At 40.7% G+C, this 21,588-nt stretch overlaps 1 protein-coding gene across 7 annotated transcripts in view; it reads right to left on the bottom strand.

Moving 5' to 3' along the window:
- Positions 1–4,811: 4,811 nt before the first annotated feature.
- MECOM (MDS1 and EVI1 complex locus) overlaps positions 4,812–21,588 on the bottom strand; it is a 345,512-nt gene continuing 328,735 nt past the window's right edge. For all 7 annotated transcript variants that reach the window (XM_074878469.1, XM_074878467.1, XM_074878468.1 and 4 more), the window contains 7 exons: positions 15,544–15,710; positions 14,098–14,175; positions 12,340–12,509; positions 11,097–11,241; positions 8,142–8,378; positions 7,414–7,600; positions 4,812–6,467 (listed from right to left, as the gene is read on the bottom strand). In XM_074878469.1, coding sequence (XP_074734570.1) covers positions 6,333–6,467; positions 7,414–7,600; positions 8,142–8,378; positions 11,097–11,241; positions 12,340–12,509; positions 14,098–14,175; positions 15,544–15,710 — 1,119 coding nt within the window. In that variant the 3' untranslated portion in view covers positions 4,812–6,332. The remainder of the gene's footprint in view (positions 6,468–7,413; positions 7,601–8,141; positions 8,379–11,096; positions 11,242–12,339; positions 12,510–14,097; positions 14,176–15,543; positions 15,711–21,588) is intronic.

The raw sequence follows: 21,588 nt of genomic DNA on the forward strand, positions 1-21,588 counted from the left end.
AAACACCTAGTTCCATAATCAGGAAGATCTAAATCATGAAAATATTTGTAAGAATCAGTTTTGAATGAAGACTGTTAGTCTTTGACCTCCAATGTTTTGCTTTTGTTTGGATCATAGATGGCCTGAAACTGAGTCTGTTGTTGGGTTTTTCACACAAATCCCACTGAAATTCAGGAGGGGTTGAAGGCTTAAATTTATCGCCATATGTCAGCTCAAGCCTTCATTTTTTTTTTCTCTATTCTAGTGCATTAGCACTTCAGATGTAAGAAAAAACTTTATTTTGGGAGTGGAAAAAGACCTGCGGACAAGACAAGAGAGCATCCTTTGAGGATGCTCATGCCATGGCTTGCATTATGTGGATAGAGGATGCAGCTCACCACCTTTGTCTCCTGTGATGATAACTTTAATGCAGGAGGCCACGTGGTGAGCTGCTGGCTGGGCACCCTGAGCTGTCTTATTCACCGCTACTGAAAACTCCCAGTCCATTTGTTAACTTTTTCCAGGTGATTTTCTAGCAGGAGTTTCTTTGCCAGCCACCCTTGTGAAGAGAGACTGGCCAGTGTGAGGGTGGGCGCAGGCCTGGACAAAGGGGCTGCTTTGCTAAATGACCATGTCATGCCGCTGCATACCTCAACCCAATTAGCACAAGACTGCCTGGACCTTAATTGGGCCTGACACGCGCCTGTTGAAAGAGATTCCCCAGGAATTAAAGCGCTACTTCTCTAGTTTGAGTTGGCTGGTGATGCGAAACATGACACGATTTTTGAGAATTTTCTGCGCTTACCATGAAACAAATATGCCACAGGTATCAAGCAGGCTTTGTTTTGGGGCTATAATCATATTACAAATTGAACACTTCCACATGTGCATGCTGGCACATCTACCCTCAGCTATCTCACATGTATCTGCCCCAAGGTACAGATGCTGAGGTCTTGACATAGCATAATATAGATCTAAATATATTTTCCAGATTGCCTTAGCACATACTAATGAAAATGAGGAGTAAAGGCCTGAAAGAAGCAGCTGTTTAAAATTTTCCTCAATCCCAGAAAATCAACTTCTTAATTACTGATAATTTAAGCATCAAAATGACCACTAACCCTCTTCTCCCACTAGACTCTCCCAAGCTGGGAGGCCTGCTTTAAGACTCTCAGGCAAAACTTTTTCTTAGAAGTGTAGCATTTCATCACATTTCTTTAGCCTTTCTGGAATTAATTAGTATTAAAATAAAGCAGGAAGAAGGAGGGTGCTTTCTGGAGGTGCCTTTCTTCAGACCCTCCGTTCAGACAGATGGAGCAGATACTGCTAAAGCTCCTACCCAACATGTTATACAAGAATACTTTTATATTTCCACACCTTTCATAATAAAAGGTTCCCCAAATTTCCCCAAATGGATTTATAGATATAAATAGCTTCAGTTGGCATTAAAATACAGTCACTCCTGGATCAAAAAAAAAAAAAAAGGAGGCTCTGCTTCCAGCATGCGGTGGCAAAGGGATCTGTGTTCAGTCTGGTTTATGGCTGTACCCAGGGGAAACTGGTCCCGAACAAAATTTAAGCTGTAGTTTTGGGAAAAGGCTTCAGTCTTGCAAGGCGTACCACAAGTTCCTGAAACACTGCATGCCAGTGAGGCCTCTCTTTGGGGATTATTTCAGTGTTAGTCTGATTAAAATCTCAATTCTGGGAAAACAGTAGATTTTTCTGAAAATTGTTTTTCTCTAGCAACAAATGAATCTGATTTGGGGGAGGAAAAAGAAAAAAGGAATACAGTATTTTAATTTTTTTTTTTAGTTTTTGTTATTTGATGTTCTCCCCTTCTCCCTCTCCCCAGACTTCATTAAGTGACGCTGAATTGTAAAGCTGAGCCTTTCCTAAAGCTGGCACCATTTTCTGTATCGAACAAAAAGGTGAATTAATTGGGCTATTGGAAGCTACACACTAGGTATACTCACAAACCTACACAGCCATTCAATGGGATGGTAAAGAGGATGGGTTTGGCCAGGCTGCAGAATGCATTTTTCTTATAACTGGAGTCCTGGCAAGGTATGCAGGCTTTGACATGGATAAAGGGTCATTTGTTTGGTGCTGGATGCCTTTGTTTTGTTTAAATCGTTACCGGAGACATCTTTAAAACAAACTAGCTTTTCCACTCCACTATATGACTGACCAGCAAAACCAGAAATGAGACTTAATATAGCTGGAAGGCAGCAGCGTACGGCAAAACAATCCAGGAGTTTGCAGCAATTCTCTGTACATCTGAGCAAGAGGGACCTGACAGAAAGTTTTAAAGGTCAAGACATGCATGGAGCAATGGGCCAAACTGAATCGCTGAGCAAAAGCAGCCTTGCAAATGTTTTTATAATAACTTCCCCTCCCATTACTCCGCAAATGTGGCTATTAACGCAGAAAAACAGCAGGGCTGACACGGGAACAGTGACTCGGACCTGCAGTGGTATTGAGGATCTGGGCCAGGGTGAAATATTGATTAATCATCTTGTCATGCTGGTGCTTTGTTAGATTCTGTAAATAGGAATTGAGGTGGTAATACGCAGCTCCTTTGTCTAGTAAGGCTGCTGCATCACATGGGAATGATTTGTTGACTTATGGAAAACTACTACAGTGGGGTGAACAGTAGGATGACGCTGAAATAAGCTGAAGGTTTTTTTTTAAAAAAGTATTGACTTTTTTTTTTTTTTCCTAAAAAAATATTCACTGTAGCAGAAAGCCAGAAACATTGGTCCTCACTTAGCAATCTGTTTGCCTCTGGACAAGTGCATCTGTGTGGTCTATCACAGAGGGTATGACACAAAGAAAAATTATCCGGTTTTCTGTTCATTTGGGGGATGAGATGGCTAATCAAATATGGGTTTCCTTTTCAGCTGTTCCTCTGGGTGAATAACTCTGCCACCGTGAAAAGCAGTGAAAATCAAGGTCATGGTAAAGTATCTACATGGAGTTGAAGGAACCCTTGTGATATGTTTCACCCCATCTGCTCATCACACCCTAAAGGCAGTGCTGCTGGATGGGATACTTTGACAAGAAAATACAAAGCTCAAGGCTCTCGATGGGAACATCAGCCCCGGGATTCGAGGAGGTGGTGGCAGCCGCTCCCTGATGGGCAACAGACCTGGTTATGCACAGGTTAAATTAACCCTAGGGCTCAGCTCAAGGAGTACTTTCCCTGACAGTTATATGATGAGAGTGTGCTACCGTAACCCAGAACATTAAATCCAGGAGAAACTGTCCCACCCTTTCTCCACCTCTCCAAACCCCTTTCATCTAGGGCAGGTGAGGGCAGAGCTGATAAGAACTGTCATTGTATCAAATTAAAGGGGAAAACGATCTGGAAAGTTGTTTGCAGATAAAACTTGACTTGATTAATCTATTTGTTCTCTTTATTTGGCAGAAACCTAAAACCAAGTTTCACGGTGACTTTAACGGCACTAAAAATAATAGCCTATTTATGCAATTATCTGCATGTACCTGACCATTCTCAGGCCAGTGAAGTGAGTACAAGAACATGCACACAGGTTTTACTTTATCTTTTTTTCCAGGTGTGGTTTAGGCTTCCTGGATGAAAACTATTGGCCTGTAGGTCTCAGCTTGCCATCAACCTGAGCATGAGGCTCAGGAAGCACAAGCCAAAGGCCTATCCTCACTGGGTTTGGATTTTGCCCAGTGAGGTGCTACATGATGGTTATAAAACAAGCCAAACTGTAGCTGGGCTGAAGACAAGAATGACACATAAAGGTTATTCTGAAATATGATTTAAGGATCTGGTGAGCTACAAGATGTCTTCATCTACTGAAAAAGTCTGAGAGAGGAGCACCCCTTGCCTTTGGCCTGGAGACAACAAGGCCTACATCTTTGGAGGTACTTTTGGCTTCAGTCGACCCAGATTTAACCAAACCTCCTGCAAATCATATTCCCTAAATGTGCCTTTTCCACTGGATTTGATATGCAGTTTGTTACTAACTGCCCTGGGTTACCAATACCCAGAACTGTGCTCCTTCATTGCTTACTCGTGCCAACTTGCTTGCATCTGGTGACAGCAATCCTTGGTCCTACTGCAAAAAAAAGACCCCACTGTGTGCCACATTCACTCTATCAAGTCACTTAAACTTGAAGGACAGCCCTGTGCAGTAGCTGCAAAGATCAAGCTTGGCCAGGGGTGGCAGGCAGAGACATCCCCATGGACTTTTTTCAGACCTTCTATCTCTGCTGATAGAAGAGCAGTAAACTGTGCATTGCTTGGACATCCCACCTCCCACCATTCTGCTGGTTGTCCAGAGAAGCAGGGCTTTGGACCTGATTTTAAAGGGAACACTCAAACTAAAATATTCTGGTTTTTATCTTTTAGACCCTAAAGGCTTATTTCATGCAGTTGGAGGCCATTTAGCTTCTCAGTTATGGATTTTTATCATTCTGGTGAGTCAATGTTTGGCTATTAGCCAGCCAAGCTGGTGCTTCCCAACACTGTCCCCACAAGACGCATGCGGGTGCATCACCAGTCCGAGCTCAAGGCTCCACAACAGTGTTTGTAGGTGACCCTGCACCAATCGCTCCTGTAAAATGAATGAAATATTTCTCTTTTCCAAGGTAGTGCTTTGAAGCTTAAAGGACTGATCTAAAAGCCTCCAATGGTCTATTTGAGAGACTCTGGACCAAGTGCAAGATGCTTTGCAGTGCCCCATCCTATGGTCACCTTTATCCTCATGACCCCACAGACACAGTCTTTGCTCCCCAGACTGTAGATGAAATATGCCATTCTTGCCCTGACCCAAACACAAGAAAATAAGAAAAAAGATCCCTTCAGTTTTGTAGTCCTTTATTTTTTTTTTAAGTTGATCCTCCCATAGTAATGTACTGAAATGCGTAACAGTTACATTGTACAAAGCATTTAAAGAAAGTACCTCAACTTGCCGATTATTTCAAAATGAGATTATAAACAAAAGGAAAAATAAATCTGGTCCCTCACTAAAGGCCAAAAAAAACCCCCAAAAAATAACTGAATACCTTCCGTTATTTATTTAATTTTTTTAAACATAAATTTGGAACACTTCATCTTACAAATAGGATTAACATGAACATAACATCACACAAGCTCGCAGACAACCAGCATAAAATATTGGGTACAGTTTTTTAATCAGAAGAATCATGCTTTCATGAAGAAATTATAACTGTTTATACAATCGAATCAATTTACTGTATTACAAAAAAAACCTAAGTCGCATCTATAGTTATTTAGTTCATTAAAAGGCAAAAATAAAATAAAAGAGGAATGTAAGAAAATTTCAAACACTGTTTTGCACTCCCATATACACAGATCAGTTCACCTCACTTTTTTTGAAGTACAGGGGTGCCTGACATCGTAACGCAGTGGGGGACTGGAGCAGTGCTGTTTGTTATAGGAACAGTGCTATTTTAATCAACAAACAATCGTTTGCCAACAAATAAATACATGGTACACACAACACAAAGAAGAAATTAGAGGGTAGGGGGGAAAGGAAACAATACAACAAAATAGTGACATGATTGTCGAAAATTAAAATCTCCTTACAATGATTTGAACTAGTGGTGCTGTCGATGAATGCGGTGCTTTCACGGAATTATCTGGATGATTTAGCTTCTTGGAGTAGTGAACATTCATAGTTTACAATATACACAAGCCTCTTATGTATTGTTTCTCAGAGTTCTTTTTTTTCTTTCTTTTTTTTTTTTCCTTGTTTTTCCTTTTTTTTAACAATGCAGTTGAGAAGGCAAAAGAATTACGGAGAGAACAAAATATTCCCTGTTACTTCTTTCTACATTTACGATGGATAGTGTGCATTTGATAGAACTAGTTTCTTTCTTTGAAGGGCTAAAATGCATAAAGCTTTAATGAAGAGATTTGTACATAAAAGCAACTGTTCCCAATCCTGTGTCAAACTATCTTATACAAAAAGAAAATCAATTCAGTTCCTACTTTAAAGGAGTGCCCGTGTGTGTATCAATGCAGTCTTAACCCTTTTGCCTCTGCCCCTCAAAGCCGGGTGAACTGGAAGACACTTTTTCCCGGCCCCGGTTTACATAATCCACTGAAACTTTTTTTTTTTTTTAAGTCGCATTGATCCTCCAGAAGTCAGCAGCTGCCTTTGCTGTGCAAAACAAAATATTGAGAATAAATAGTTTCTTTCTTTTTAAAATTATTCAGTTTAAGGTCACCAGACTTTAAATGAGTGACCCTGCAGATTTATAAGGCATTCTGCTCAGCAGTCTTTTAAATAGTCATATATGAAAGAGCCATGCTACTGGTTTGGACTTGGTCCCATTCTCGGTAAGACTTCACAATGTCATACGTGACTGATGGATTGAATGGCGCTGGATTCTGCAGCGGCTCTCGCCATACTGTGCCACATATTGGGAGAACTGTGGGATGCAGAATGAAGGGAGTCCTTGTCGGAGAGAGAGAGCATCATCGCATAGGCCTGGACAAGGAAAGAAGAAGGACAAAGAGGTCACAATCCTGTACTGCAGATCTCAGCTTGGACCTGTGCCACCCCTACGCGGTTGGGGGATCATTTAGGCTACAACCGCTGTTCTCAACTTATTTAAAAAAAATCAAAATGCATTAGGTAAAACCACTGTCAACCTTTTCACTGACACTTGACTCTCTAAAGTAATAATAATTTCTGCTTTCATCTGGCTTCACGAAGCTCTGAGAAACCTTTGATAGTAGACAAGGTCCCAGAGTCTCCTTTGCCTTTAGATTCTTGGCACAGGAGGCTCTTTTCAAGAGCCTGAGGAATCACATTATCCCTTGGCTGGTCCTGTATTTCAACAACTACCACAGTCTCCTTTGCTAACCTTTTCTACAGGCATATTCTGCAGTTTTTAAAACAGGAATCTTTTAAATGGACTAAGAAGACCCATTTTAATTAATGTTTTAAAAAAATTTCAAGAAATAGCACTAGGATATCAGTCTAGTTATTGTTGTTTTAAAAACATGCTGAGGACCTAGAGGCAGTAACATCCAACAGACTATAGAAAAAAATACCAAAAAGCCAAGACAGCCAGAAGATCGAGTCACATCCCTGCAAGGCTGCAGCTAAACTCCACAGCACCAGTGTGACCACGCCGGCTGTCTGAAAGCAGAGTGGGACTATTTCTTATCATGGCATTTCTGTGAGTGGCAGACAGGAACAAAAATAGCAAAAAAAGTAAGAAAATCCTCCATTATCTGGGACCAGAGCAACCCACCATGTCTCCCGGGTGTGGTGGGAGCACAGGGGGAGGTTGGGGCAGGCTGAGGTCTGCGGACGTGGAGCACAGCCCTGTCTGACGAAGCTGAAACAACCCTGTCTGCCACACACTAACAGTTTAATCCTTCGGGTATTTGGCGACAATAACTTTTTAACTGAGTTAAGCTTTTACCTGGGATTTGGATTTCCTGTACAACGGTTGTTTTAGGTCCTCTGGCAGCTGGGAAGTATTGAAAGCTGCCAATTCAGCTTCACTATATTGATTTTCTTCCATTTTCCTCATTTTGAGGCTATCTGTGAAGTGCCTTATATGGTCCAAAGCCGAAAGTCCAGTCTTATTATACTCCTCCTCTTTATACCTACAAAAACACCATGGAGGTTTTAATGTCAATTAAACGAGCCTCTCTGCATTCCCTCATCCTCTCAGATTTATACATCTGAGCAATTTCCCCCTTTTTTATGTTCATAAATCACCTTGCCCTGCGGAACAGTGATCCTGAAATAAATTCACCTTTCTTTTCTGAAATGGAGAGGGTGGGCAGTGGGAGCCAGGGAGGGAGAGGTCGTTTCTCTCCTGGTGTCTCCACAGCCTTTCACAAGACCATTACAGGAGATCCAGGTCAGTTTATGGAGCAGATAACGTCTCTGCCACGAATGTTTCCTGTCTCACCCAGAACCTCACAATAGCTCCCCGAGCACAGTTATTTTTCCTCTAAAGGGCTGAGGAGGCTGAAAACAGGGCTGGTATTGACCCAAACACAGACGCACGTTGCTATCGTAACTGGGAAGCTGGCTACTTCGGACCAGTTCCCACGGCACACAGTTTGGTGCTGGCACTCTTGTATGGTTTATTGTTTTTATTCTGCATATCGGGCACACCAATAGTCGGAAGGAACCAACCTGCCAGGGGAAGCTTTGCAGTTCATGTCCAAAGTACTCGTTTCCTCGTAATCCTCCTCCGGAGTCCCCTCGTGCATGTCACTTGTAACAGGCTCTTTGACGGCTTTCCCTGCAATTTCACTGTCTTCATCTTCTTCATCCATCATTACTTCATCTTCTGCCTCTTCATCATCCAGCAAATCTGAGTTCTGGCTGGCTACCATGGCTTTTTCATCCTTAAAGTGGCTGCCATTCATTCTGAAAGTACCAAAACAAACCCAAGCAATAATCACAAATCAGTTAGGAAAGCTCCTCACCAGCAGATTGTTGGAGGTAGATCTAAAAAGAATCTGTCCCAGTAGAACAAAGTGATTTCTGTATTTATATCTTGTTTAACTTCAGACATTTAGGCAGTATTGGAGAAATTCCATTCAAAAATCAGTGGGACATTACAGTACCATCAGCATGGGATTTTCCTATTATCCTGCTAAAACTACTGTTCTAGCTAAACTAATGCTCAGATATCCATTCCAAATTTTCTCACGCATTATTTCATCTCATGTTTCCAATCATATATGTAGTCTGGGCGAAACAACTCATTGCCTTTTAACAGAAGCTGTAGGGGCCAAGAAACTCTGAAAATCAGATCCAGCATTTTCAAAAATGACATCCAATACCACATTCAGAGTTTTAAAATCAAAATTACATGCATAATTAATTTTGCACACTACCACCCATTTGGAAGCCATACTACCTCACTGAATGTATGGATTACATGCATGGGAACCTAAGGGACTTCAGCTGAAGACCTGAAGACTGGTCTGCAATATTGCCTCCATGCTGAACTACTTTATTGACTGATTTGAAGGGTAAGAAGTAATGAAAAGAAAGGTCATATAGCATTTTAAGTGCATTTATTCTTATTAAATGAATAATTATAGCAATACGCACATGGAAAACCATTTGGTCTACCCACTGTTATTGCGTAGTCCTTTGCTTTCAGACAATGACTGCTCTTAACTACTTCCTATGGGATTTTATCAAGGACATAGTACCCACGCTGAAGCAAGGGCTCATTTGCCAACGGCCTTAACCCTGTAGGGTTCTGAGCATCTGCAGCTACATCATGTCCACTGCATTAAATGAGAACTAAAGAAATTTGGCACTGCCGCATTGACAACTGCATGGCCAGAGGTACTAGTGGTGTAAACGGGCTGAACTTGGTGGAGCCACATGAATTCACGCTACCAGTGTATCTGCTCCACTGCGTTACGTAGCACGGAGGCCTTGATTCATCTATTGTTCTCATTGTGCAAAAGGTCCTTACTCTTCCAGGAATACAGTTATAAAAATGGAAACTTTATTGTCCGTCTGCAGTTTGCTTTAGACTCCGTGAGGTTCAAACTGTGCAGGACAATATGGAATATACCAAAAGTATGAGCAAGATAAGGATGAGCCCTAGCAGCATATTTGGTATTTAGCATTTGACTTGCTGTTGTAACAGATGTACTCTCTTATGGAACATACACAAGTGAAAGCTAGTTTCTTATACATAATAGAGTTCCATCTATTTTCCAAGCAAATTCCAGCTGTTCGTCACAAGGTTAGTACTGCATTAATAAAAAAAGCCAGGGAATGGTCTGTTTAGATCACAGTATCAAAAAATCTGAGGCTGTGCAGAGATCGAGAGAGCTGAAGCAGCCACCCCCCTCTAAGATAATCAGAGCAATATCTCTTTATCATCTTTTATTTAAATAGGCAGAAATAAGAAATTGTTGAGCACAGTTTGGGCTGCCAACTTGCTTGTTATGCTCAATTGAGGCTGCTAGAAATGAAAGGGAGATGGACTACAACCAAAGTAACAAAAGCCATGTGATTAAGAAAACAGATTCTCTAATTATGCTTTCAAATGCAGCAATTTGCCAGGGATAAAATATCCATCAAGAGCAGTCTGAAGTGCCAAATTTAGAAAGGAAACACTGCACAACCCAGCAACCTTTCCACTTTGCTGACTTCCTGTCAGAGGACATGTTGAGACCAGATGTGCAAAGAAAAAATCCCAAGTCCTCATTGCCAATCAAGATGGAATGAAATTTGAATATGCATGTAATCACTTAATCCAATACTTTCGTGGAAATTATGTTATGTCCACCATTTTCATCCCTTCACAAAGGCATCTGGAAATTGAGCAGACAATGAAGGTTGTCACCAACAGTAAGACATGTTTGATGCTGATAATGTAATGCCAATTTAAAAGTGCAAATAATGCATAATGCAAAACCAGTTTCAAAGAAATATGTATAGCTGATGTATGTATCCATGCTACAGACTTTTATGCTTAGCTGTATTTTTATTAGCTGAAAATATTTAGAAGTGGTCTCTCTTCTGTTAGTTCAGAACTGAAATACTCATATACTTAATAAATCTTAATAGGAAAAAATTTCTCACTGTGGACTACCAACGCCTACCCATGGCCTCATGGGCTTTTTGCTAGTCAGCATCTTTCTTGGGATTGAGTTACTTATGGGAAAGGACTTCCCGTTAGAAACTTTCACTTGATCCAAGAATTCAGCTTAGTCTACTTTATTAGTTACACATTTATATTGCATTTAAATCATAAGGCGCTCTACATTTAGCCACAGGATGTAGAATTCACCTGTTCTGTTGTGAATGTAAAATGAGGGAGTTTTTCAATAGACTTAAATCAATGATGGGAACTTGAAACTGAGAGCTCCTGATACAAGGAGAAATGTGTTCATAGATGAACCTTCTGTCCAGCATCTGCCACTGGGAATATGCTCGTGCACAATGGGGAGGGAATCAACACGTTTCTTTTCATAAGACACCGAGGTGAACACTGAAGCAATCAGATTGCTAAAATAACTCTGGCTCCAGACTTCATCAAAAGTGAAAAATCAGGCTTAATCTGGAAAAGGAAGAATGTCACCTTTTGAAGGCAGATCAGTTGCAACTCACCTCTCCTCTGAGTTTCGGGGGGACTGATTGTTGTGGTTGCTGTTTCCAATAAAATTCCTAATTTCTGTGAAGTAAGAGTCTTCCTTGTCGTCTAGGATTGCCCCTGTGCTTTCCAGTTCTGAGTGAGGTGAAGATGTTGCAGTACCTTAAAGCAAAACAGAGGACTTCTGTTGTTGTTCCTTTACATTTTTTATAGTTAACCATTTATATAAAATTGAAACAATGGTTAAAATGGGTGAGAGCCAGAAAAAGTTGGTCATAGTGATCCATTGGCTTTTGGCCATAAAACCAGGAATTAGAAGGGAAGTATTATTATCCACGGGCTAAGGTGGTTTCCAGCCAGAACAACTGCTTGCATGCTGGGTGCCATTTCCATGGTTTATGATCACTTTTGCCAAGTATCTTTTTCAACATCTCCCTCCTGTTCCCTTCAGAATTCAAGCCTGTCAGTCAATAACTGTGTTAGACCAATGGCTAAACTGAGCAAACAGAACTTCATTTTAGCTACTAATTATGTAGTTTTGCTTAAAATATGGGGCAGCCATTGATGTAATCAGCCAGGTTCATTAGCACTGAGAGACCAGTGACAGACGTCTCTCTCTGAGAACTGAGGAAAAGACAGCTCTTCACTCTCTTCATGTACCTGGTTACTTCCAGTGGAGCAAAACGTAGACTGAAAGGACTGCGGACAGGGTTTTCATTAAATCCTGAAGATACCTAAACCAGACCAATGACATCCACTACCTGCCGCTGCCTTTGCTGCTGCTGTGCAGTGACTGATTTGCTTTGGGGCTTGGGAGGCACCATTACCTCCATAATAGCTAGTGCTTTTCAGCTCCTGACAGTGGGAATATTTTAGAAGGTGCCAAGAAAATCTTTTAGAGTGCCCCCTGAGACTCTAAATCTAGGACTCCTATTGAGAGCCAAGTGATTGCGGAGATGGGATTAAACCAATTTTCCCAGTCTGTTCTCAAAATGCTATGGTTGGCTTAATTAAAACCAAAAGAAAAGACATCATCCAGTAGTATTAAGTTGTACAAGGGTAGAGTTTACGCTGGGATTTTCAAAGCACTTTAAATGTCAGCAGAGCTTAGGCACTTACATATTTTCCAAAAACCCACCCATCGGAGCAGACGGTGCAGAGCCTGTTGACACTCAGTAGCATTGAAAGTGAACGTGCAGTCCCTGTATATGAACGCTGGTGGTACGTAGGGCACGCTGGGCAGGGAAAAGGCATACATACCAGACATGTTCCCATTCTCATGTTTTTTTAGATGTCTGTCAAGATTGGTTTGTTGGCCAAAACACCTGTCACACAAGTGACACTTGAATGGCTTCTCTTTATTGTGGATGTTACGGACATGTCTCTGCAGGTTAGAAGATATGCTAAAGGATCTGTCACAGTATTTGCATCTAAAAAAAAAAACAAACCACAAAACAAGTGGGTAGCAAAGGGTTTGTTAGTAGTTGGAAAAGTAAGATTTGCCCTAAGAGTCACGAAGTACCTTCTGGGCCCAGCCTCAGTACCCTGCTGCAGTTCCTTGGTCCCTACTGAGGCAAAACCCTCCCTGAAATAAAGACAAGTTTTGGCTGAGTAACTGGAGAGCTGTGCTCTTGGAATGGAGACGTCACTTCTACGGTGGGTTTTTTAGCTTTAATTCACATTAGGCTTTATATTTTAAATACTGCCACTAGGAATAAGCATAGTATTTCAGAGTTAATGGCATCAAATTAGCTAAGGTAATTGATTCCCATGTTTTCAAAACTGTTGCACGCAAAGTTAGGAAGTTTGAAAACAGTAGAGCAATAACTCTATTGTTTCATGTGCTGCCAATACAATACAATTAAACACTTTTGGAAAAAACATGAAACAGATCTCTTCTAATGCTCAAATAAGGTAAAAATGGCTATTTCTTTTCCTATTCTAAATTATACTCTGTGATTAAATCTTTTCTTGAGGAATTAGCTTGCTCGATTGCTAATCCCAGAGGAAATTTGGTTATCTTGCAAAAACCAGCAATAAACAATCCCAACCTTTAATACTGTGCCAATGTGAGTAGTTTAGTCTATCACTCTGGTACCAGAGGCATCAATTTTCATACTCTGTAGTGATTTGGAGTCCCTAAAGCCTTTACTGTATTGCTCTTTAAGCCATTACTAAGTCATACTATAACTATTCCAAATTCTCTGCCTGGCAACTAGCCAACAGTCTTCATCACTTTAGTTTTTCAATCTTTTACTTATCCCATGCTTCTCTTACGCTTGTCAATGGTGTCAAATTTTTTTTAGTGCTGAAATCATCCATTATGCTACTAATTGCTCATGGCTTTTATGTAGTGGACGGGTATAACATCCATCAAGACCTTCCTTCAATAAAATTAGATGTGAATCTCATTTTCTAAAGAGACTAAAGGCAAAAACTATATTGTTTCCTCACAAACAACAAGCTTACTCTGCTCTTTACAGCTCATAAAATGCAGAAATCAGTGCATTTGTTTTACTGGAACATGAACTGGCTTCTTTCCAGTTGATTTAAATTAGTCTTTCATTTTCAATAGGGTGAAACTTCTATACACTTTTCTGCATGCAACTGTCCTGGATACAAAATCACATACATATTCTTATCAACAAGAGAGTACACCCACATGGGCTTTGGTTAAGCAGACCTCAGAAAGGATCCAGATTAGGCAGGAAACAAATAAAAACAGTAATGCCTTTGCAACTGGGACCTTTTAGAAATCAGACGATTGATGAGACACTCAAATTTAGGCTGCAAATAACACTGCAGAGCTCTTACAAAAAAAACATTTTTGCAAGGGAAAATACCAATGCTGAATATCACTATTGAATGCAAAAAGCCCTATTTGAGACCAAAACACAATGGTGCATCATCAATGCCAAGGAGCGAGCGCTGGAGCTGGCCAAGCAAGGTTGTTGAACACTCATTCCCTTGCTTTATTCACTTGATCACACCACAGACAAGTGTAAGGGGTTGAGGTACCTATAGGGTTGCTCTCCAGTGTGCGTCCTCAGGTGACGTGTTAGGTTTGCAGATCTCGGGAAAATCTTGCCACAGTATCTGGGATAAGAAAAGGTTTGATAAGACAATGCAACCTTCAATGGCTTCATCCCCGTTTGAGCTGCACTGGATGCATAGCCCAAATTGAATCATTAATATATGGTACTATTGGCATCGCTTTGGTGTAACAACTTTTCAATAAAAGCATTCAACAAATGTAAGTGATTGAGACACACACACAGAGATAAGAACGGGAGTGGAACTGCTGGCACTGACCAGCTTTTCTTGTGCATAAGAAAGAGATAGATGAAAACACACCAGTTTTAAAGATCACCCCAAATTCCTAAACTCACTAGGTGATTATCGGTCACATTCAGATTTGGAATCAGGAGAATCTGTTATTAAAGCCTTGGATTTCTGCCTCCATGTAAGCAAATTTCAAACCTTTCAACCAATTCTACGTGTCAGCAAATGTGGCATCATTCTGCGCATTGAATAGGATCAGAGCAGACAAGACTCAAAGACCTAATCCATCAAGGTATGTTTCTATAACAACATGTCTTGAAAGAAGGTGACATGTTTTCAAAAAGATCAGATAAACCGATATGCCAGTGTCAAATGCATGCGCATTCTGGAGATGATATAGAGACCTAAATAATGCAATTTAAAAACCATTCTGCAAACTCGATAATATGTCACATTAAAAAAAATTATTGTGAGCCCTCCCCCTTTGTTCAAGTAACATATTAATATTCAGTTTGTAATTGGCCCAGTTCTATTAATGACATTCAGCCCATTTTTGCATGGGGACAGAGCACGCACAGCACTCTCTTAAGTGAATGAGGATGGTGGTTCTCCACGTGACAACTTTAAAGATTGCATCCCTTCACTTTTAACATCCCATTTATTTTTTCACAACATGATGTATAAGCCTTCAAAACACCCACACAGCTAATTCTGTTCTCCTCGACAAAGCTCCCATTCATTTTGGTTGCACGTACAATGACTATCTTCATTGTATTCATTGTATTTTTTTTAAGTCTGTACACATAAGTCCTAATAAGTCATGTATTTTATCACTGATCCTTTTGGATATTAAAACCAGAAGCCTGAGAAAAAAATACATCTGTAGTTTATGATCAAAAAAATCAATAATGAAAGCACACTTGTGCATATGAAAGTGATGAGAAAATTTGGAAAAAAGAACTGTTTATATAATAGTTTCCACCTCATTTATCAAACTGGTACAGGGCAAACTCTTTGTTTCATAACACCAGTAATTTAATAAATAAAGCCCAAACCAAAACACTTTCCATGTTTCACTGGGCACAGAGAGCCCTGAAAGACCCACCATGGTCCCCATCAACCGTCCGAGCAGGGGGGATTTTGGAAGCCCAGGAGGGCAACGTGGGGTGACCTTGGGGCTACCTGCAGGTGTAGCGCTCTTTGCCCTTCCGCAGCAGGGTCTCGGGCAGGGCGCTCGGCGGCGCGCGGAAGTTGAACATGGATGGCACTGACTGGATCAGCTCGTTGGCCTCCGGTTTCAGGGTGCTAAAGCTCTCCAGCTTTTCGGCCATGTTTTCTATAGCTGACATCTGCAACAGAAGATAGCAGAGAACCCATCACGGTGAATACTGCTTCAGCTTTCTGCCCTCACTGGAAACCCGAAATACAAAGAACATACACTGCCAAGAGAAAAAAAAAAAAAAAAAGGAAAAAAAAGAAGAAAAGCAAATGTAGAGTTGCAGTCTCAAGAATTATGTGGCACATTAGGCAAGGTGGTGGCCACGATGTTGTCCCACTTGGAATAATGCCCATAGCTGTTTCTCTGCAAGGTCAGCATAAGCAGAACTCCTGTCCTGATTGCTATAAGGGAAAGCTGCTTCCACACAACCCAAATTAGCTCATGTGCATTTCTTCTTATTTTTAAGACTCAGCTTCTATAAAATTCCAGTTTATGGAGTCATGCTCTCTGAGAGTATGCATTGCATGTACTGAAACGACTGGCAGTTTTTGACCAAATCAACAGAAAAAATAGAGATCCCAACAATAACTGAATTCCTACAGTTTGGGGTTTTTAATGACTTGCAGAGGACAAATATTGCAGAGGAAACCTTATGAACACTCTAGCTCAATCAAGGGCTTCAACAGGCCAGATCCAGAGAGGTTCCATCAATACCCCAGCCACATCCAACCATCCAGTCCAGTCTTCTTGCCCAACACAGTCAAAGATTATGAGATAAATCCATGAGAAGTGAAGCTTTGGTGTTATGCATTTACACTACCTGTTAGATGCCTATCCTATTTTTCTACAACCTCTTGATATTCCTGCTCTACCTTTAGTTGCTTGTAAACCCTGTGTACTTTGGGATGCCTTCACTCTTGGTTAGCTGTCTGTAATTTTCAGGGAGTGGGGATTAAACAGTTTCTGGAGAATGGTTTCCTTTAAGGCATCTGGAACTGACCATAAAAAACTGCTCCCTCCAAAACCTCAAACATTGTCACTTGGAGAGTTCAAGACTGCTGCTGAGCCTACTGACAGGTGAGAGTAACCATCTGCCTCTTCATAACACCACAGACAAATGGAAAAAAAGAAACTCAAGATCTCACCTACAGAGCATAAAAAACACAGCTTGAGCTCTGTTCAGTATCTTATTTGTAACAAAGGAGGAAATTATACAAAAGACAAGTTGTTGAATGCTCCTCAGCTAAGAATACCTTTACAGTCCATTCTTCAAAATCCGTAGAAGACTGCTCTGATTTTTGGGACTTTAAAATTGTATTTTAAAGGGAAGAATTGCACATTTGTTGGGATTTTTAAATTTTTATTTTAACAGGCAGAATTGCACGTTTGTCTCCTGGAATGACTATTCACATGCTGGTTAACTCTGGCTTTGGGTTGGGTTTTTTATCCCTTTAGCCTGTAGCCTGCCCTCTCATTTCATGCTCAGATTCCTAATGCCGAGTACAAATTGCAATGTACAGGGTACCACTGCCAATTTGCCAAATGTCTTTCATCAAACACAGTGGAAAAAAAAAAAAAATCTCAGAGGGAAGTCAAGATACATTTACTTGTCAGACAACAAATGTGAAAGCATTGCGAGGCAGTAGGGGCTGTAAGCACTGGGGTTTGATTCATAATCACTCAGCTGCTAAAACATTCTCCACAGATGCAAGTGGACAGCACATTTGTCAATATGAAGGATTTTGACATGTACTGATCACAGGCATGAGATATGTAATGATGATGCTGCTGGGAGAGGAGGTAATTCTATCTCAGCACCGAGATGTCATTATCAACCCATACAACTCAACATTACCATATATTTCTTTTTATATGACTTCATCTTTTTCTTTAGTCAGAATTGATTCTTAAAGCTTTTACAATAGTCTTTCCACTGCCTTTAATTCCTTCTAATTGTTCCCTGAAAGAATTCATTCATCTGTTTTGCAATTGCGGAAAATAAATTGTTTGAATGAAAAATGACCTTTGGCCTTCGGGCTGATTAGCAGCGACAAGACAGTGCATGGGTTATGATAGCACATATTTATGGTGAAGAATAATAAGGGCATTGAGAAGTATAATAAATGTTTTATTTATGTATATTTAATATTCAAGTCAGTTTCATTATCTAGTGGTTTTAAATCATTTTTGGATCACCATTTCTCATGTACATGGTCCCTTACAGTAATATATTAAAGCAACTATTTTCCCCTTTACATTTAAAATGGCTTAGTCATGCTTATTTTTTTAGTTCTTATTTCCAGGATTTTGCAGAAGAGAAATTGAGACTGATTCTCCTCTACTGTACAGCGCTGCAGATTGGCGCTACCTCCAACACTGCCTCCAGGATTACAGCAGTCCCAAAATAGGTATGAAATCAGCATCTAATCTTAAATCCCTCATTCAGAGGAAACACAAGCACTTCCAATTATTTTAAAGTATTACTTGTTTTCCAAAAATATGTTTCTCGCCATAGGAATGACTATTGTGGATTTTGTTGGTTTGTTGTTTTTTTTTTTTTTAAAGACTGATCTATGTAGTTACCTGGTATGATTTATATTTTCCGAGAAATGTACCGGCAACAATGGGAAGTGTTTGGCCCCAAGCCTTTGCTGATATGAGGTGGTGTCATCCACCGTTGTTAGGATAATTATAGTTGTTACTATCTGCTGGACATAGGGCTCACAAGAACCAAAATTGGGTATTTTCTTAAGAAGTCCTGGAGCTTGCTGGTGCTCGGGGCCTTCAGGAAGCAACTCCCTATCATGAGATGGACACCTGGGCTGCACGGGCTTGTTCCAGCCCATAAAATCCTGTCAGCTCAGACCCACAACAAGCTCTCAACTACTTTATATGCAGGCAGACAGCCCCTGCTCATCAGTCTACTTGCAAAATATAAACTGAGTAATATGAAACCTGGGGTTTGTCACACTGAGGACTAACTCAGGCACCAAAACCAAGCAGGAATTATAAACCTGGGACACACTTTTGGGAAGCCAGTACCCTGGTCTCAAGCAGTGGCCCCAGGGATGTGCAGGAGGGTGGGCAAAGGACAGACCTTCTCCCCAGTGTCTTCTCTCACACACCAGCAATGAGAGGTGCAAGAGCCTTAATTGGAGGTTGCATCTTGATTATGGTGTTGAACGGCCATTGGTGGCTGCTGCTCCCATTCATTCAGCTAAACCCTTTTTGAATCCATTTATATTTTTGTCAAGGAGAGTTCACCAATTTAATTAGGTGCATATGAAAAGATACTGTCTTTTGTTCCTTCTAAGCCTTTTGCCTGATAATTCAGCTGGGTGCCTCTCATTTTTTTTGGTATTGTTAAAACTAATGAATAACCATTTCTCATTCAGGTTCTGCTCACCATTCATGGTCTCACAGAGCTGGGGCACAGCTCCCTCGGGCATTTCTTTTCCAAGCTGAAAAAATCTAAATCTACTTAGTCTCTTTGTATGGAAGCTGTTCCCTACCTCTGATCATTATTGTTGCACTTTTCTGTGTCTTTTCTAATTCTACTATGTCCTTTTTGAGAGGGACTTCAGCTGTATTCAAGACCTGAAGGCAGTATAACATAATGATGTTTTTAATTCCTTTCTACTAAGCACTCGGATGATATTTTCATAAAACTATCAACTTCAAGATCTTTTTCCCGAATGACACGAGTTAAGAGTCACACTTTCCGCTCAGTATTACCTGGTACTTACTGACATTGAGTTTTATTGCTATTTTAATCCCTGGTGACTCAGTTTTCTGTGAATCTTCTGCAAAATCTTCAGAGTCAGCTTTGGATTTAGCTATTCCAAATAAACAGTTGCAAACTTTGCTCTTTGCCTGGTCACGCTTCTTCGTGTGTCGTTTACAGACATAGGTCACAGTTCAGATCCCAGCAACACCCCAAGGTGGACTCACTGATAATCTTCTATGATTGTAAAAATCACTAATTTATTCTTACCCTTTTTTCCCAAGGTTTCTTTTTTGGACTACTTATTAACCCAGGGGATGACTTTCCCTCTTCCACAATGAAACTCCCTCTTTCAGTTGAAATAGAACTGAAGTAGCTCTTACTCCTTCAAAACACCATTACAGCTGATTGCAAAGCAAGACTTGCCTCTGTAGGAGCTGTGTTGACCATGGAGATGCTACTGGTCAGAAATCCACCAAATTCCTCGAGCAAGCTGTTGGGAGCAAGCTCTTGGGAGGTGAGGTGGGTGCTCGCGGTCACCTCCTTGTCTCTCCAGGAATGGTCCCTGGGGAGCACCAGTGAGGCAGGCATGCGGCTCGAGCTGCTGGGCAGCGCTTTTGGGAGGGGTCTGCACCCCGGCTGAGCACCCAAGGGCTGTGGCAATCCCTGAATGGGGCATAGGGAGGAAGGCACAGCTTGACCCCAAGGATGGGATTAGTATAATTGCCATGTCCATAGAGAAAGCTCTCCGTGGAGGTAGGAGAATGAGAAGATCCTATTACATATTTTACATACAGCGATTGCCTTATGGACAAATCATGTCTGCTCCTAATCTGAGGTCAGTGAATGACAGTATTTTATATAGAACAGTAACTTTTGATTTACATATATAAGAGTTGTTGATTCTATCTGCGTCCAGATGTCTGGAAAAGGAAGCAGCTTTCCCCCACCTCCCTCCCGCTCCCTGAGAGGCTATTAACCTCCTACTGACGCAAACTAATATGCAGTCGCAATTCCCCAGCTCCGACTCAAAAATGCAGACATTACCATAATCGGCTAAAACGAGTATTTATAAACATTTCAACGGGCAAGATATCATCAGCAGGGGCCTTGAACATTTGTCTTAAAATTTATTAACCAACAGGAGAAAAAGTGGCATAAATAAAGCAAAGGTTTGCTGTTGCTGCCTTTTAAGAATAACCTGATGATATGAAATAATCTAGCAGACAATGTCATGAATTACATGACCTCATGTTTTACAAACGCAACTCCTTCATTGCTATTATCGCAAAAACAACTGACTTTATGGCCGTAACTCATGGGAAAAAAAATTGTTCAAATGTTTGCTTTCTATTTTTACTAGTGTTATTTAGAGAAATCTTGAAAACCCAACTACTAAAGCTCAGGATTTCTTCCTCCCCACAGTTCAAGCAATAATGCTTTCTCTAGAAATCTACAACTTGTGAATTTGTTGTCTTGAAACCATCTGTATTTGGACATCCAGCCATGGAACTTGGCTGAGCTATATTCACGTTCAAGAGACCTATCACACGTGGCTGAACTTTATGAAGCAGTAGCGAGAAACTCCTGCTGATCTGTAGTATAGTTCCAGAATAACTCTATTTGTATTAATGCAGTTGGTGGGGATTTAGCCAATCTAACAGAATAGATCATGTTCTAAAATAAGCCCCGTTTAAAAAAAAAAAAAAAAAAGTTCTGTTAATGCACTCACCAAATTTCATTTATTTGTAAAATAATTTTAATTATTTACAATGTTTTTCCATAAAGCTAATGCAAATAGTGTCTGACTATAATTACAGAACCTCTTTACAGCAACCCTCTCTTGATGGGACCAGAAGTGGGTGAAAGAGTCTACAGACTAAATCGTGATCCATTCATGAGAGAGTGTTGCCCACTGATTCGCCCTATAGGGTTCCTGCCAAACAATGAAAAACAATCTGAAATAATATTGAAATATATGGCACATGCAACTGTGAATTGAGATAGAAAGGCTCGTGTGACATATTCAGACCCCTCAAGATGAAGATTCATCCACGAATCAGCATCCTGCTCTAGGCACTTTATGTTTTAAATACCTATTTCTGCTGCAGCCGCTCAAAGCACTAGCACGGCCAGGAGACATACACTCACAAAAAAAAGCAGGATGATGGAAATTTGAGGACCAAGCCAATGTCAAGGAAAGCAGACAGAAGAAACAGGCTGCACTAGGTTTTTCAACTTCCCAAATATGCCCAAGAAGAGCCACTTTTCCGAGAGCAGAGGA

The sequence above is a fragment of the Strix uralensis genome, chromosome 9 (assembly GCF_047716275.1).
Source record: "Strix uralensis isolate ZFMK-TIS-50842 chromosome 9, bStrUra1, whole genome shotgun sequence".
NCBI classification, from domain to species: Eukaryota; Metazoa; Chordata; class Aves; order Strigiformes; family Strigidae; genus Strix; species Strix uralensis.